General features: G+C 43.2%; 1 protein-coding gene across 2 annotated transcripts in view; it reads right to left on the bottom strand.

Moving 5' to 3' along the window:
• Positions 1–17132, bottom strand: part of LOC138952427 (transport and Golgi organization protein 1 homolog) — a 59520-nt gene that overhangs the window by 20468 nt on the left and 21920 nt on the right. Inside the window, exons 14-23 of one of the 2 annotated variants that reach the window (XM_070324095.1) lie at positions 15654–15731; positions 14759–14869; positions 13549–13620; positions 13077–13181; positions 11187–11218; positions 8894–8984; positions 8099–8180; positions 7173–7225; positions 6146–6236; positions 5751–5801 (exon numbers count right to left, since the gene is read on the bottom strand). In XM_070324095.1, coding sequence (XP_070180196.1) covers positions 5751–5801; positions 6146–6236; positions 7173–7225; positions 8099–8180; positions 8894–8984; positions 11187–11218; positions 13077–13181; positions 13549–13620; positions 14759–14869; positions 15654–15731 — 766 coding nt within the window. The remainder of the gene's footprint in view (positions 1–5750; positions 5802–6145; positions 6237–7172; positions 7226–8098; positions 8181–8893; positions 8985–11186; positions 11219–13076; positions 13182–13548; positions 13621–14758; positions 14870–15653; positions 15732–17132) is intronic. The other variant, XM_070324094.1, reaches the window with a different exon arrangement.

The raw sequence follows: 17132 nt of genomic DNA, 5'->3' as shown, positions 1-17132 counted from the left end.
TCCAACCGTACCAATTCACGGTACGCGTCATTCCGGGCGCCAACAATGTTGGAGCTGACTTTCTCTCTCGGGCTGTAGAGGAGAACATGACTGTGAGCGAAACCGAGGTTTCGTCTTGAAGAGGGGAGGTGTGTCACGATCGGGTGACAGAGACCAAGAAAGCGTCACTCAGTGGAGTGCCTGTTCTGGGTCAATGTATGATAGAAAGCGCCTGTGCGTGATATTGGACACAGCAGAGTTTTTGCTGACAGTGCTCCCGAGCACGGATGTTTTGAAACGCACGAGCTTCACAGTGCAGGTTTCTGCTGTCATAGGGCTGTCGGTTTTTAGCTGACAGCGCACACGGGATTTTCACGGATTGAGTTTCTCGTGTCTTTTTTTTTCTGCTTGGGAGGCAAAACTGTGTATAGCTGGACTGGTTTGGTGACAAGGGCAGTCACGTGTATTTGGCTAGGTGGTCTGTCAGAGACTCAAGGACGACACACTTGACACCCAGCGGCAGAAGGGGAAGGACCTAACACACAGTTACTAGAGTATGATGGTTTTTCACCGAGTATCATATTCGGCACTCTAGGGGAACTTCCACAAGTTATTCCTTTCCTCTGCCACGTATTTTGCTGAGGACAAGTCGTCACATTTCCTTCGTCGGCGATGGCTTTCGCATAAGGATTCGACAAGGGGTTCTGGACGTTTTGGGTCACTGTTGACGAACAGAGACTGTTCCAGGGAGGAGGCGGACTTTGCTTCCATTGAGAGTACAATCATAGGCTTTTGAGGTAATAAATCATTATTTAACGCTGTTGATGAGTCTGTGTTGTGGAATGAAATACTCTCTGTTGTTCTTTCCAGGTTAGCGCATAATTTACTCTCTGTGACGCTAAAATACTAATCTGTATATGGTTTTTGCAGATAGGGAGAGAAGGACGGAAAATGGCTGTTTTGTTGTTGTAAAAAGTCAGTTTTGTGCAGGCCCACGTGCTCGATGAGATATTTAAAGATGACATGTTTTAAGGTGGTGGGTGAGGGGTAGCTGACATGTTTAGTGCACCGATGCTTTCTGTTTGCAGCCTTCCTTCGTTCGTTCGTTTCGTTCGTTCGTTACGTTCCCGTAACATCGGCACGGCTGACTCTGGCGGGAACTGTTGAGGCTACGCTAACCAGGAGACCGGCTAACCAGGAGACCGGCTAACCAGCGGACCGGCTAACCAGCGAACCGGCTAACCAGCGGACCGGCTAACCAGCGAACCGACTAACCAGCATACCGGCTAAGCAGCAGCAGCAGAGATAAAGCTAAGTGCACCATGTCGTACGCACCCCGTTGACCACCGTTGTCTTTTCGTATCTATGATTTCATTGGAGTAGTGACAACGTGGGGTGTGAGACACCTGCACGAACTAGAGCTTTTCGAACAGAACATTCTCATTTCGACTGTATTTACACGGGTTCAGCGTGTTACTATAATTTTCTACATAGTACTGGCATTTTGTCAGTGAACACTGGTTTTTTACGTGTTGAGAACGTAAAAGGAACATATTTTGAGTGAAGGCTCGAGGGAGGTGGAGAGTTTATACATAAACAGGCGTCTGAAACTTATACTTTTGTTGACTCTATTTAATTGTATGCCTGCGAGAGTGGATCGTGGTGTGGTTAGTTAATTAGTAGTAATTAACCGGTTCATAATCACCTTGAGTGATATATTGAAACGTGACAAGCTGCTTCCTCTTTGCCAACCGAAGTCCTTCCTGTTGGCAATCGATTGTGCTCATTCCCTAACTGAGGGGAGGATGAGAGGAATCAAAAACCAAGGAAAGTGGGAGAGAGGAGCTAGCGGCCACCACCGGAGTGTGTGGATGCTGCTGTCCCAACAGAGGCAAGAAGCCTGTATGCCCATAGGGCAAGCCTTGTTCGAAATTCACCGGCGACCAAACGGAAGCAGCGGGAACTGAACCGGAAAATCCGGGAGGAGCCGGAAGTGCGGCAGCAACAGCAGTGCTATGCCAAAGCTGGTGCTGAGCCACCTACGAGCTGAAGCTCGGAACCCAAAGGTAGGCCGTAGGCCAGAACCGGAAGTGACAGTAACCTGTGCACTACCCGCTTGACCTACCCTCCTGCCAAGGCCGGAAGCGAAGCTGCCGGAAATGGCTGCCGTGCAAAGGGCAAAGCTCAAACCGGAAAGGGCCATGGGCTGCCCACATGCCGATGAACTAACATTTCCAGCCGGAGCCGGAAGAGAAGCTGTCGCGAACGACTGCTTACGTATAGCGCCGCTCAAGCAGGATGGGATCATTATTTGTCCACCTTCCAACGAGGCACTACTTCCGTGAACCGGAAGTGCCGCTGTCGCGTACGACTGCCGACGTAAGGCAAGGCTCGAACCGGACGTGACAGTAGCCTGTGCACTAACCAGTGAACCTACACTTCCGGTCGGAACCGGAAGAACAGCTGTCGCGGGCGACCGCTGTCATAGGACGAGGCTCGAACCAGACGTGACAGTAGTCTGTGCACTAGCAAGTGAACCTCTACTTCCGGCCGAAGCTGGAAGCGGCTGCCGCGAACGACTGCTGACGTAAATTCGGAAGCTGGCCAGAGCCGCCGAAGGCAGCTGCTCCTCGCACACGGACCCGAAGTCCGAAACGCCACCTGAAGGGGACGGCTCATAGCCAAAAGAACCCGACAAATGACGCTGCGAGGGAAGGCCGTAAGCCGAACGCCCATCCTGTTAGCCATCGATGAAACTCGCACCCCTGACTAAGAGGAAGATGAGAGTCACCAACAACCGAAGGCAGCTGAAGAGAGGAGCTAGCAACCACCACCGAAGTGGGTGGCTGCTGCTGTCCCAACAGAGGCAAAAAGCCTGTATGCCCAGGAGAACCACCGTATTCGAAATTCGCCGGCGACACAACGGAAGCAGCGGGAACCGAACCGGAAAAGCCGGGAGGAGCAGGGAGTGCAGACGCAACAGCAGAACTATGCCATAGCTGGTGCTGAGGAGTCTGCAAGCCACAACCCGGAAGCCCTAGGCCGGAACCGGAAGTGACAGATGACTGTGCACGACCCGTTTGACCTACATTTCCTGCCCAGGCAGGAAGAGCAGCTGCCGGAACCGGCTGCTGTAGCAGGGCAAGGCTCGAACCGGAAGGGACCATGGGCTGTCCGCAAACCAGTGAACCAACACTTCCGGCCGGAGCCGGAAGCGAAGCTGCCGCGAACGGCTGCTTACGTAAAGCGCAGCTCGAACCGGATGGGACCATGGTCTGTCCGCAACCAGTGAACCACCACTTCCGGCCGGAGCCGGAAGGAAGCTGCCGCGAACGACTGCTTACGTAAAGAGCAGCTCGAACCGGAGGGGACCATGGTCTGTCCGCAACCAGTGAACCACCACTTCCGGCCGGAGCCGGAAGGAAGCTGCCGCGAACGACTGCTTACGTAAAGCGCAGCTCGAACCGGAGGGGACCATGGTCTGTCCGCAACCAGTGAACCACTACTTCCGGGAACCGGAAGTGCAGCTGCCGCGGACGGCTGCTGCGAGCACATACCTTGTGTCGACCGTATCCCCAAAGGGACCTGCTCAGGTGCACTCCCGCAAGCGGAAGCCACCGAGCGCCGGCCGAGAAGAGAAACGCCTCCCTGTGCACGGACTCCAGAGCCATCACAGAAGCCAGCAGGCTGGACAGGTGATCAGGAACAAAGGAAGCCAACGACCGAGGGTCGCACACCCCCGGGAGGGAGGCAGAGCTGGAAACAGGGTCCGTCCGCGACATTTCTGTACGAACGAGCGTCCGAATTTCTGGAATCAAAGAAGACAAAAGGCTAGCAACAAGAGCGCCAGCCTCCGGCGCAGGTACAGGGGTAGAAACGGCCGTGGTAGCGGCCACACCCGCCGCCCGCGAGCCAGACGAAGTTTCCTCCGGAGTCTAAATAGGCACAGGAAAAACGAAGTTAGTCTTCGGGTCAGAAACGTGAACCGTGGGGTTCCTAGCAGAAGAGGTGGAAGCCGAGGACTTAGGTTTAACAGGGCCTTTGCCCCTAACCTCGGCCTTAGCCGCTCGCTTTTCTCACTATCAGACATGCTGTCACACGAGAAAAACAAACTACTGAAAATACACAAGTCTCTAGGACGTAAAACTTCAGCAGAATAAACTAGCACTAACGTACCAGCTACAAGCAGCTACCAATGCTACTGGTAAACGCTCAAAGTCCGTAGCACGGACCCAAACTAACCAGCAAAAAACACCACGTGTAAGCGAAAAATGGCGACCAAAATGGCGGCCACAGCAACAAACTACTGAGCAAAATTCGTAAGTCCGCGGACGGAAAAATTCTCAGCAGAATGACAATGCAAACAACAACAAAAAGGAACAATCTCACCGCTAGAAACAGCTATGAGCAGACGGGGAGCCGAGGCCGGTAGGTGTCAAGCAGACAGCAAAACCGGCCTAGGAGCGAAATCAAGCACGACCTGTCTCTCTGGCTGAAAGATGTCGAATGAGGGTGTCTCGTATCGGGTACGAGATCTGTGGCGTGATGCACGCTACGGGAGGCAACCCAGGGTAGCAAGCTTGCTACTTTTTTGCTTGGGTTGCTTCCCTTATACTATAGACGGGATAGCGTTTTTCAGTCAACCTAGCATCTCGACTGCGTCAATGCTAAATATGTGACTCGGAGTAAGAATATGTAATTTAATTTACAATGAATACACAAATTTCTCATATGAATTTCATATGTTGATGACTGTGTGTCATGTGTCATGTGTCATGTGTCAGGGGTGATGGGTAGCTGCATTGACAGACACAATTGTACTGAGTACAGCCAACAAGAGAGTCAACTCATGAAAACGGTGCATACCCAATTTGGTCGAACAGCTGCACTTAGAAAGGTAATACTGATGGTGCAGTAACAGAGTTAGTCAATTCCGTTGCATTCAAAGAACAACAATCTACTGGTTTATTGGATCGATAGAATATTTTTCATTCCCATAGAAAAGTGCACAATGTTCCCCCTCTGTGCACACAACATGCATAATGATTACGTAGAATTGAAATGTATAACTTTCTGCAGTAGCCCATTAAAAGGAAAACTTGAATTTTAACATGCAGAAAAAGCCACCATACTATTGCAGCTAGCATTCCTCTGGGTAAAAAATAATCCATGTGAAAATTCCCAAAAATTTTGTGAGAAATACCATCATACTCATGCTCACTTTTTGCACTGACATCTGCTGAGACACCTGTTCATTTTAATCAAAACAAATGTACGGGAGAAGAAACAAGAAGATTTAACATCAGCAAAGCAAAGCAAGAAAACAGCAAAGAATTTGGTTCAATGTAAAACAGCGGAACCCCAAATTTAAGACTTCCTCCCTTTTAACCCCTTCACTGCCACAGTATAACTGCATTTTCAACACGTGGTAGCAACTTTAGCAACTTATCCGAACGGTCTATGGGAAAGAACTGTGTTTAGAACCCCTACAAGTTGTTGGACAGTGGTTACCTCCCATTTAGTTTTCAGAAATGTCCTGAAATGTTGTTGACACAAATCCCACGTATGATTATGGGCGTACGACAAACTGAAAATGACCACGTATTACATACGGGGTGGGCAGTGAAGGGGTTAAGACCGTTTTCTGAGACACTCTGTTCATAACCTCTGTAAATTTACCCCCATTTTAAGACTCCCTCCTTTTAAAGACCTGATTTGTTCAGATTTTTGGAGGTCTTAAAAGGGGGTTCCTCTGTACTCAATTTACTCACTCAACATTTCACAGCACACTGAGACAGCCTGACCCGAGTTAGGCATGGTCGCTGAGAGAGCAATCAAAACGCAACCAGGTGTAAATTACAGCTCAAGTTATTCAACTCTGATGGTGGAATTGCAAATTTGATTTTGATGCAGTGTGGCCTTGACCAGTTAAATGCTGGAACAAGAGGAAGAAGCCAGAGTACACACAGAGTGATAGTATGCCTGGCAACCTGATGCCGATACAGCTAACATTCTGATATCCTGATTTGACTCGACTCCGCCCTCCGGCAGCCCTGACTGTTTGTGAGGTCACAGCTCAAAGCTACTCACTGGAAAGAGACAGTTTAACATTTTTTAAAGAGCTACTGTAAATCAACCCTGCTGCTTTTCTGCGATAAATGCTCACCTTCTAATTCTCGGCGAGCATCGTTTTCGATTTTCAGTTTGTTGCCCAAGTTGTCTTTCTCTTCTTGTACAGCGCGTAACGTAGCATTCACCTGGGGCACAGAAACAAGAACAATTTTGTTCAAACAGATGCAATTTCTTGTAGCGCACTTCTGAAACATGAAGCGCTCACAAGAAATGAAAGACAGAAACACAGAACACTGTCCCTGATCTTGACCAATAGCACTCCCTCCCTCTTTCCCTCATAGAATCATAGACCATTTATCCTGGACAGCCAACTAGCTCTCTCTCCGCTCTTTCTCTCTATTACGAGGTAGCGGCCTCTCGCATTTAGGAACCTACGCTTACATGGCCTTTCAGAAATCAGGGGGATGTCATATCCGGTGTCGATTGTAAACATGGACGAAGTTGCCGAGGTAAGTTCTGAAAATGCTAAAATAAACTCAGCTAAAGTGCATATGGAACATGTTTTTCGATGAGTTTTGTTAAGTTTAGTTTGGAGTTTTGGAAAATCCAGTTCATTGTCACCTCCCATTGTCACAAATAACTGGAGCGTGCTTTCTTTTCACTGTCTTCGAATCGCTGGCCTTTCAAACCGGACGCTAAGCGCCCCTGAAAGTCGAGCGTCGTAACCTCGAAGGGTCACGTGACGAGTTGGCAATCCAGGCTATTTGGTCTATGATAGAATGAAGATACCTTGAATATTACTTCTTCAATCACCCCCACACTCCCCCCAACTCCTTTTACTAATTGTCCCAAATAGCACATTTGCTCTTTATTCCATCAAAGAGTATTCCATCCAGTCTACAAATGTGTTTCCGACACTCTTTCAAAGCGATCAATAAACATTAGTCCAATCAGGTCAGAGTTGTGTTGGTGCTTGTGATCTTGGTTGTCTGTTTTTGTTTTTGTCACTTGGTTGTTCAAGTGTATGTATATCTTTCTGTCTGTAATTTTGCATGCTTTTTTGTGTGGCTTATTCTGGTTATTTTTCTCTCAAATTGTTCACTTCAAAACGGTTCACTCACCTTGCTCACGTCCATCATGGCTTTGATCTTCTCCTGCAACTCTTCATCGCTGGCTGAAAATAAACAATAAGCGAAGATAAAAGTCTGTGGACATAGCACCAATAAAAATCGATACAATTCACAACTTTCTCTGCCCTTTAAGTGCCCACAGAGGCGACAGACTGAAAAGGAAAGCCGTGCTTTTATGCTGTGTGATGTTATTTTATTGAAGGTTTTCAGCCTGAAGATGCATGCTCATGCCTGAACTTTTACCATAAGGCCAAAAAAAAAAATAGGTGTGGTTACGGTAACCCGACCTACACTATTTTTTTGGGCCGACCCTATAACTTTTCATTACATTTGTCAAAAAAATACACACAAAAAACAAGTAAACGAGTGCAGAAAACGCAATGAAAGCGAAAGCGCCCGAGTCGTACACTTATTTCCCTGTCAAGTAGGTTTAATTTGTACACATTAGAAAAAAAAAGTTAAAAAAAAAAAAAGTGATTGCCTACCTTCCTACCCTATTTTTTTTGGCTATGTTACCGTAACCACACCTATTATTTTTTTTGGCCTAACAGACACAAGTAACATCAAGTTTCAATCTCCATAGCAACAGGAAGACTGCATGTTGAGCTTTGACCAAACCAGCACTTTCTGCTCTTTACAAACTCTCAAAAGAACTACTCTGCAGTCTGTTTGCTAACTTCAGAATTTAGGGATGTTCACATACAGAACAGAAGAAAAAAAGTGAATAAAAGAAAGCTTGATCAATGAAGCGAAAGATCTAATAAACAAACATGCATACAGAAAAAGGACCATTAGAAAGATGAGCAAACAGAATGGAATAAACAAACAGACAAGCACACAGAAAAAGAACAAAAGAAAGCTAAACAAACAGAAACAAAGAGACGGACAAGCATACAGGGAAAGACAAAGTAACTTACCTGCATCAATGGCCTCCTCATCCTCTCCATCCCCGCCACCTTTCAGAAGTGATTTCAACTGCAGGTAGCAATCTTTCATCACCTGGAAACCACAGTAAGAAATGTACTGAACAAAAACGACAGGTATACATGTACTTTGAACTTAAAATCAAGAGCTCAAGAAATCCAATCAATAACAACAAAATAAAGAGCTTTCACTCAGACATCTTGCAAGATAATGACAGATGCATCTTGTCCAGATCAAAGGCAATTCTGTGTGTACTGTATCATTAATAAGCATCAACAAGATAAACAGTATTCAAAAGTTTTGCTGGATTTTGCACACTAATAATATTTTGATCCGAAAAAAGACAGTTATTAAGTTTGTCTACAGTCAGTCAGTTTCAAGGAACGTCAAAAGATACAGATAAAGACAGAATGCCTTCTACCTAAGGAGAAATATTTTCCTGGGGCAATGGATACTTGTTTTTAGCATGAACAAGATGCTACAATCAAGCATGAAAACTTTAAAAAAAAAAAAATACTGAAAACAAAATTCGAAGGCCCGTAGCGCCAAGTTTCGCAGGCGACTCTAGGGGGGTCCGGGGGCATGCCCCCCCGGAAATTTTGTTTTTCAAGGGTGCAATTTGGTGCTATCTGAGCCTTAAAATTGGATTCAAACATGGCCCCAAAACTATTTTACTATAACTATGACTAGGAAGAAAAAAACGGTTTATTTTTTTCAAAAATACGGAAAATACGGAGAATTTTCATGCCTGTACAATGATTAAATGGAAAGGCCAAAGATAATGTTACCTCTAATTCGTTGTCTTTGAAAGAAATGGTTTCCTGAGATTGACGATTCTCCTGCTCGACTTGATCCAAACGTTCCTTCAGCTCATCCACTCTGTGACACAAAAAGCAAATATGAAACATGAGACCAGCAAATGTTCAAAAAGTAGGAAAGTGAGCCGGGGTCCAGGGGCAACACCCCGGTAGGGGGTTCAGGGGGGCTTCGGAAAATGAATGATAGAATTATAAGGCCATTTTGGGGCCTCTCCTGATAGCAAAAAATGAGATCATGCCTTTTTAAAAAGCTATAAAACCCACAAGAATAATATGTTTTAGCATTTTAAACAAAAGTGTGATTTATAACAATCACACACACACACAAAACTTTCCCCTTATTTTTTCAGTTGCTAATGAAAGATGAAACACCCGACTACGTTCTCATCAACTAATTTCAGTGGTGCACTCGCCCTATCGCAAAAAGAAAAAAATGACAAAAGTTCGTTTGCATTTATTTTATAGAATTCTCGCGACCTGGCGAAAAAAATGTCGATGCACCTCTAGCCCTATGTATCTGCTAGTGGTACCGGTCAGTATCGTCCACAACCAACCACTCAAATCGACGTACTTTGCCGTAACCTGACCCTGGGGTCCGGAGCCAAATCGCCGACCGGATTCTTGAGTGGGCGTGGTTTGCAGCGAGAGTTAACTTTTCCTAGCTTGCCCCATGCATAGATGCTACACCAAGTCCGTATTTCACCAAGCAGTGGCCGTTGTCGCACCACGTGCACACGGCCTGACCGGGAATGGATATCTTGGCGATACTGTCGCCAATGAGCTGGCGCCTTTCTTTCTTGTTGATAGTGACAGTCACTTCTTCTGACAGCCAGTTGGCTTTCCACTTGTTTTTCACACTTTGGTGGTCGATCGTAAGAGCTTCCACAGCCGACAAAACAATACGGAATCCAGACGCCATGTCGATGCTACCTTTTTCACCTTCGGTGTTTGGAGATCGGCAGCCAATCAAAACAACCCACAAACTGCCATCTATGAATAATTAAGCCCCGGCGATAATCGTCGGAGATCGACAGCCAATCAAACGCGACCCATGATACTACTATGGGTTCACGCGAGTGCTGGGGTGCGAATGCACTGACTTCAAGTTCAGACGCAGACAGCTTCAGCTGAACGGTTCATACCACCACCTATGGGTTCACGCAAGTGCTGGGGTGCGAATGCACTGACTTCAGACGCAGACAGCTTCAGCTGAACGGTTCATACCACCACCCCCCTCCCCCCTTTTTTCTCAACGAATTTGCATCGATCTCAAGAATGGTCTGTGAGCTAAGGAAAATATCGGAATTCCGATAAAAATCGGACCAGTCCCATATCTGAAATATGAAACATGAAGGCTGAAATCTATTCTTAACAAGAGCACATTGCTCTTTTAAAATGTCCACATTATCTGGCTTGTGGAAGCATATGTAAAGCTCTTCTGCTAGTCCATACCGCTTATCCATGCATAAAGTTTACAAACAGAAAAATTTGCATTTTTATACTAAGGCCTAAAAAAAAAATAGGTGTGGTTACGGTAACCCGACCTACCCTATTTTTAGGGGCCGACTCTATAACTTTCTATTACATTTATCAAAAACAAAAAACAAAACGAGTGCAGAAAACGCAATGAAAGCGAAATCGCCCGAGTCGCACACTTATTTCCCTGTCAAGTAGGTTTAATTTGTACACATTAGAAAAAAAAGTAAAAAAAAAAAAGAAGTGATTGCCTACCTTATCCTATCCTATTTTGTTTGGCTATGTTACCGTAACCACACCTATTTTTTTTTTTTGGCCTAAACAAATAATGAGAAGACAGGCAAGATGTAATTAACACACCAATTCTTTTTGAGGGGATATCTCATATGAAACCATTTAAGGTTTTATCCTAAATGCAATTGTCAAATGGTTCCTAAATGCAATTGTTAAAGGTGCAATATACCTTCCTGGAAAAGCAATGATGATCCTCACCACAGATCTGTTTAATGTTTTACGTGGGATAGGAAGGAACATCCTTCAACAAAGACGCATGCCAAAAATCAACAAACCTCCTTCTTCCCGTGCAGACAGTTTGAATTTTGGGATGAATTCATTTCACAGATTAACGTAGGTGTCACTCACAAAATTAATTCAGCAAAAACAATTCCACACTTCTAACGAAGCAGCCAGGCAGTTGATTTTGGGTATGTGTCCGAGTGAAAAGTTCTCTTATTCCATGTGAAAGCCTGGATAGATCTGATTGTGTGCACAATCAAAAGTCACTCACTTTTCTTTCCAGTCATCAGCCTCTGCCAGCAACTGTAAAGACAACAAATATCAACATTAATCAATGTAAAGCAGTAACATACTTGCTAGACTAGGTTGAGGTTACATTAATTTAATGCATGGGTGGGACTGAAAAATGTCATGAATCCTGAACCGAACCAACAACAACAACAACAACAACAACAACAACAACAACAACAACAACAACAACAACAACAACAACAACAACAACAACAACAACAACAACAACAACAACAACAACAACAACAACAACAACAACAACAACAACAAACAAGTCGCGTAAGGCGAAATTACTACATTTAGTCAAGCTGTGGAACTCACAGAATGAAACTGAACGCACTGCGGTTTTTTTCACCAAGACAAAACAGATTCGTCACTCCACACGGCAAGGAAGTCGCTCAATTTCCCCGTGCAATACGAAGTGAAACTGACATGCAAGAATAGCGAAATAGCGTACTGCGGTAAGCAGGAAAGCGCGCTTTTCTGCATTCTTTTTAACTTTCTGAGCTTGTTTCGAATACAACATATTATGTTTATATGTTTTTGGATCGATTTCTTAACTAATAATCGAAGTACTAATTAACCTATTTTCGTTAATTGTGATCACATTTTAAGAGTAAACATGACATGTATATATTTTTAGATTCCAAATTTGATGAAGAATACGATGCAATCAATTTTAAATCTGTTTGCGAAAAATCGATTTTAATGACAACTTTAATGAGCAAACTCATTCATTAACTTTTAAGCCTCCAAGCTGAAATGCAATACCAGAGTCCGGGCTTCGTCGAAGATTACTTGACCAAAATTTAAACCAAATTGGTTGAAAAATGAGAGCGTGACAGTGCCGCCTCAACTTTCACAAAAAGCCGGATATGACGTCATCAAAGATATTTATCCAAAAACTGAGAAAAAAACCGTCTGGAGATATAATACTCAGGAACTCTCATGTTAAGTTTCATGAAGATCGGTCCAGTAGTTTCTCAGAATCGCGTTATACACACACACACACACGCACACACACACACACACACACACACACACACACACGCACAGACACAGACACAGACACAGACACACCATGACCCTCGTCTCGATTCCCCCTCTATGTTAAAACATTTAGTCAAAACTTGACTAAATGTAAAAAGAGGAAAAATAAAACAGGTCATAATTGAATCCGGATTTCCGGTATATACCGGCAGAATCCCACCCATGTTAATGTAATGTAAGCCAAATCTAGCAACAAGACTATTTTACTGCCTTACAGTCTCACTCCTGTACGCCAACTTGAGACTACAGAATAAACATTAACGACAGGCAATAAACACCAGAACCAGGAAAGAAAAAACAATTCCAGAACTAGTAACAATGTATACATTTAACCGCAAAAATAACAACAGTTCAACCCAGTAAAATAACAACACAACATAACATGTTTGTAATAATGACTTCCTGTTAAATACTGACACGCAGATGTTGGCGGAGATGAGACAAGAGTGTTACCTGTGTCTGAAAACACATAATTTTTGGGCTAAATAAATAAATAGGATTACTCTTTTGATTGCTATGAATGCACTTCATAGACATTAGAAAGTTCTTACCAAGTACAATTTGACATACTATTTGACAATTTGAGCAATACAGTAAGGGTCATAGTCCCATTTCGTCTGTGGCATAAACCCAACTGAAGGAAAATAAGACTGATCTATCAACCTTGACGAAGCTAGGGGCTAGGGCCTCAAAACCTTGCCAGGTAAAATGTTTAGATATTGTGATGTTGTTGGATTTTCTTTGCCAGTTACAAAAATTCAAAACACTCAAATCAAGCCAAGTAACCTGTCCTTTCTAGCTTGTGGTTTAAATATCACACCTGTTGTTTGCTGGTGTCCAGAAGTTGCACCTGGTCGGTGAGACTCTGGATGGTTGTCTTCAGGTTCTCATTCTCATCGCCCTGCCTCTGTAGCTCGTTTTCTTTCTGCAAACAGTCACAAGGCATGAAAGTATTACACAATGATAATCGTGATTCTTTTCAAACACATAATGGACAATTGTAACCACAACACACCTGATTATCTACAATTGATTTTCTTATCACAATAAATGTTCCAATATACTTGATAGATAAAATTGTAGATATCAAGATTGTTTGTGCCCCCAGAGCACACGCTGCCCCACCCCCCCACCCTCCACACACACACATGCCCCCTTCCCCCAAACATTAAGTGAAATACATGTAGTTGTTTTAAATTTGGCTCTTGATGGTGTAGGTACACAGATAGACAGAGCTGTGAAAAGCACAATAAATGGATCATGATCAATACACACAAGTACAAGCAGCTTACCTTGTAAAGATTCTGTTCCAACTTGTGCTTGGCTTCCTGCAGTTTTTTGGTCTCCTTTTCTCCATCTTTGCTCTGTAAAGGAAAGAATGCAATAATTAAAACGAATAACAAATTCCTTCAAAACATGCTCTTGGAAAGTTGACACAATCAAATATTAACAAGAAGAGCAAACGCTCGATCGAGTCACTTTCGCAGTTCTGAATATTATATGAGGCATCAGATGGACAGGAAGAAATTGCTATTCACAACACAATGAGTCACGTTCACATAAAATTTGAGCCCGGTCACTTTTATAGTTTCCGAGAAAAGCCCAACGTTAAGTTGTGTGTTGCCGAACAGAAAAGGCTAGTTATCTCCCTTGTTTTTCTGATAACGTTCGTAAAAGGCTACAGATGTAAATACTTTGATGTAAAGAATAATCCTACAAAGTTTCAATCACATCCGATGAACTTTGTCAAAGATATAAAATGTCTAATTTTTACTTTGACGCTGACCTGTGACCTTGAAAAAGGTCAAAGGTCAACGAAACCATCGTTAAAGTGTAGAGGTCATTGGAGGTCACGACTAAACAAAATATGAGCCCGATCGCTTTGATAGTTTGCGAGAAAAGTCCAACGTTAAGGTGGTGTCTACGGACGGCCGGACGGCCGGCCGGACGGCCGGCCGGCCGGACAGACTAACACTGACCGATTACATAGAGTCACTTTTTCTCAAGTGACTCAAAAATAATGGTATGACATAGCCTTTAACAGCAGAGATGCTCTCATTTTGCTTAGCTAACTGTATTTTCACATATGCATGCAGGCACAAACGCAGGCACAAGCACACACATGCAAAAGAACAGAGGCAACTTCACAAAACCAGCAATACTGGTTGTTGTACCTCCTCATTTTGTTCAGCAAATAGAATACATCACAGCACTCTTGCCAAACGTTTTAAGAGAAAAGTAACTCTAAACATGCAGTATTGTTTTTTTTAAAGCATATCTAAAATAGTACATGTTATACATGTACATGTGATAACAATAATAATAGCTCGAACCATGAAGAATCGTGCTCTCCGCGCTTTACATATTAACTATGAATAAAACAGATGACAATCCCTCTGCTGGCTTCACAGCTACCTCATAAGGAAAGTTCTCAACAAAAACATTATCCTCTTCCTTCAATGGCCACCCTTCTCCCTTCCATGAGCTGAACCAAACACTTACCTTTTTATCCTTGACCTTGACGTCATCAGTTTTCTTGGCGAGTTGTTCTTTCAGCTCAGCAACCTCTGTCTGCAGTGATGTTACCTGAGTTTTCAGCACTTCGTTGTGTAACTGAAACACAAGAACACAAGAAAACAAAATCAACACAAGCAGTGATTCATACTACATTAATATGTTTCATCTTTGCAGATGCTGGATCACCTGTTGATCTGCTCATAATGAAGTCAGATTTTGTACACCCTGTATTCTCTCTCTCTTTTTCTGCAAACTATCTGAAAATAGTCCTGTGGTACATTTAAATGTTCTTAGTTCATAACTACATGTATTACTATGAGAATAGTTTCCTTTTAAGATAACAAGTAAAAGTTGATATCTAAAATCTGTTTCGTATAATTATGTGTCCCCTGGGATGAACAAAAGGTTTTGTGTGTTCTACTTGTATTAGTACCTTTTTGTTTGACTCAATGACTTAGTACTAGACGTTATCAGGAAAACGCTTTGTGAGAATTGTCAAGCGCTGTGGCAGAGTTATGCCTCAGACACTGAAGAAAGCCACTCAATCAATCAATAGGAGGCTTATATCGCGCATATTCCCTTTTGTCAATCGTGGGATCTTTAACGTGCACACCCCAATGTAGTGTACACGGGGGGTGTTCGGACACCGAAGAGAGTCTGCACACAAAGTTGACTCTGAAAAATAAATTTCCGCCGAACGTGGGTTTGAACTCACGCTGACAGCGGCCAATTGAATACAAATCCAGCGCGCTACCAACTGAGCTATATCCCCGCACGCGGCTGACCGGTTAAGCGAACATTGCTAACTCTTAAAAATCATGAGGCGTTATTTCCAAACATAATCTATCCAAAGAAAGGTCAACCTCAGTGCAAAACTCACCGTGACGTTCTGATGATCCGATTTAACTGTTCCAGATTTGGTCTTGAGTTCTGATAACTCTGCTTTTTGGCGCTTGGTCTGGAACACAAAGAAACTAGTTAAATTCTACACTTTAAACTTACACACATACATAATAAACATTCATTAATAACATGTAAAGTAATGAAGTTTTACATTCATCAACCACAACAACTTGACAGCAGAAAATTCTGCCAGTGCAGTTGTGCATTGGCACATGTACTGACATATACAATGTACCAACAGACTGACTAAAGCAAAATCATACACACACTTGTCCAAAATCTCAATCAGAGTTGAATAAAACCATGTTATTGCATGCAGATTTAAAGAACAATTAAAAGTTCAATTCATTCTGAAATGTTCAGCAACATTATAAAAAAACAAGTTGCGTAAGGCAAAATTACTACATTTAGTCAAGCTGTGGAACTCACAGAATGAAACTGAATGCACTGCATTTTTTCACAATAACCGTAGTCCGCCGCTTGTGCAAAACGGAGTGAAACTGACGAGCCTGTTTAGCGCGGTAGTGGTTTCGCTGTGCTGCACAGCACGCTTTTCTGTGCCTCTCTTTGTTTTAACTTTCTGAGCGTGTTTTTAATCCAAACATATCATATCTATATGTTTTTGGAATCAGGAACCGACAAGGAATAAGATGAAATTGTTTTTAAATCGATTTCGGAAATTTAATTTTAATCATAATTTTTATATATTTAATTTTCAGAGATTGTTTTTAATCCAAATATAACATATTTATATGTTTTTGGAATCAGAAAATGATGAAGAATAAGATGAACGTAATTTTGGATCATTTTATAAAAAAAAAATTTTAATTACAATTTTCAGATTTTTAACCCTTTCGCTGCCAATCAAAACTTGCGTATGTGCATTCCTGACTGCCAGGGAATATTGGAGTTCGGGGTGTAATAATTCACAAAAAAATTCTAGTTCCAAACTGGCAGTAGGTAGGTAAGTAAAACCTATGTTATTTTTAAGGGAAATTGAACCAAGAATCTGTTTTTAGTGTCTAATCATGGAAATAATAATTAGTTTGGCTTATAATGATGTTTAAATATGAACTTTTGAAAAATCAGTCCGGCGCATCTTCCGGTGCCTGTGGATCAAACACAGGTGGCTGTTTTGCTCGCTCCAAGAAAGGATTATAATCACTATCATCTACCTGTTTCCAACGAATCGTCCGAAAGAAGATCTCCCCCTTCCCCTGTCAGTATCCATAGTCATTTGCACCCCCTGTAGCGTCAGTCCGGCTTTGTTTTTCCCTACTAGAGCCCGGTCGACTGTCACCGTTAGCCATTTTGACGAGTCGAGATTTCTCTCCCCTACCCTGTCGCCAAGGCCGAAAATAGCCTTCAGACGCAAAACCGCGTCACCATTTATGGTTATTCATGAGAATGAGGTATCTTGGTATCCTACCAAGCCATTGGCTGCTATTTTTGTGTC

The sequence above is a fragment of the Littorina saxatilis genome, linkage group LG17, assembly GCF_037325665.1.
Source record: "Littorina saxatilis isolate snail1 linkage group LG17, US_GU_Lsax_2.0, whole genome shotgun sequence".
Lineage (NCBI taxonomy): Eukaryota > Metazoa > Mollusca > Gastropoda > Littorinimorpha > Littorinidae > Littorina > Littorina saxatilis.
This window is presented reverse-complemented; position numbering and strand designations above follow the sequence as displayed.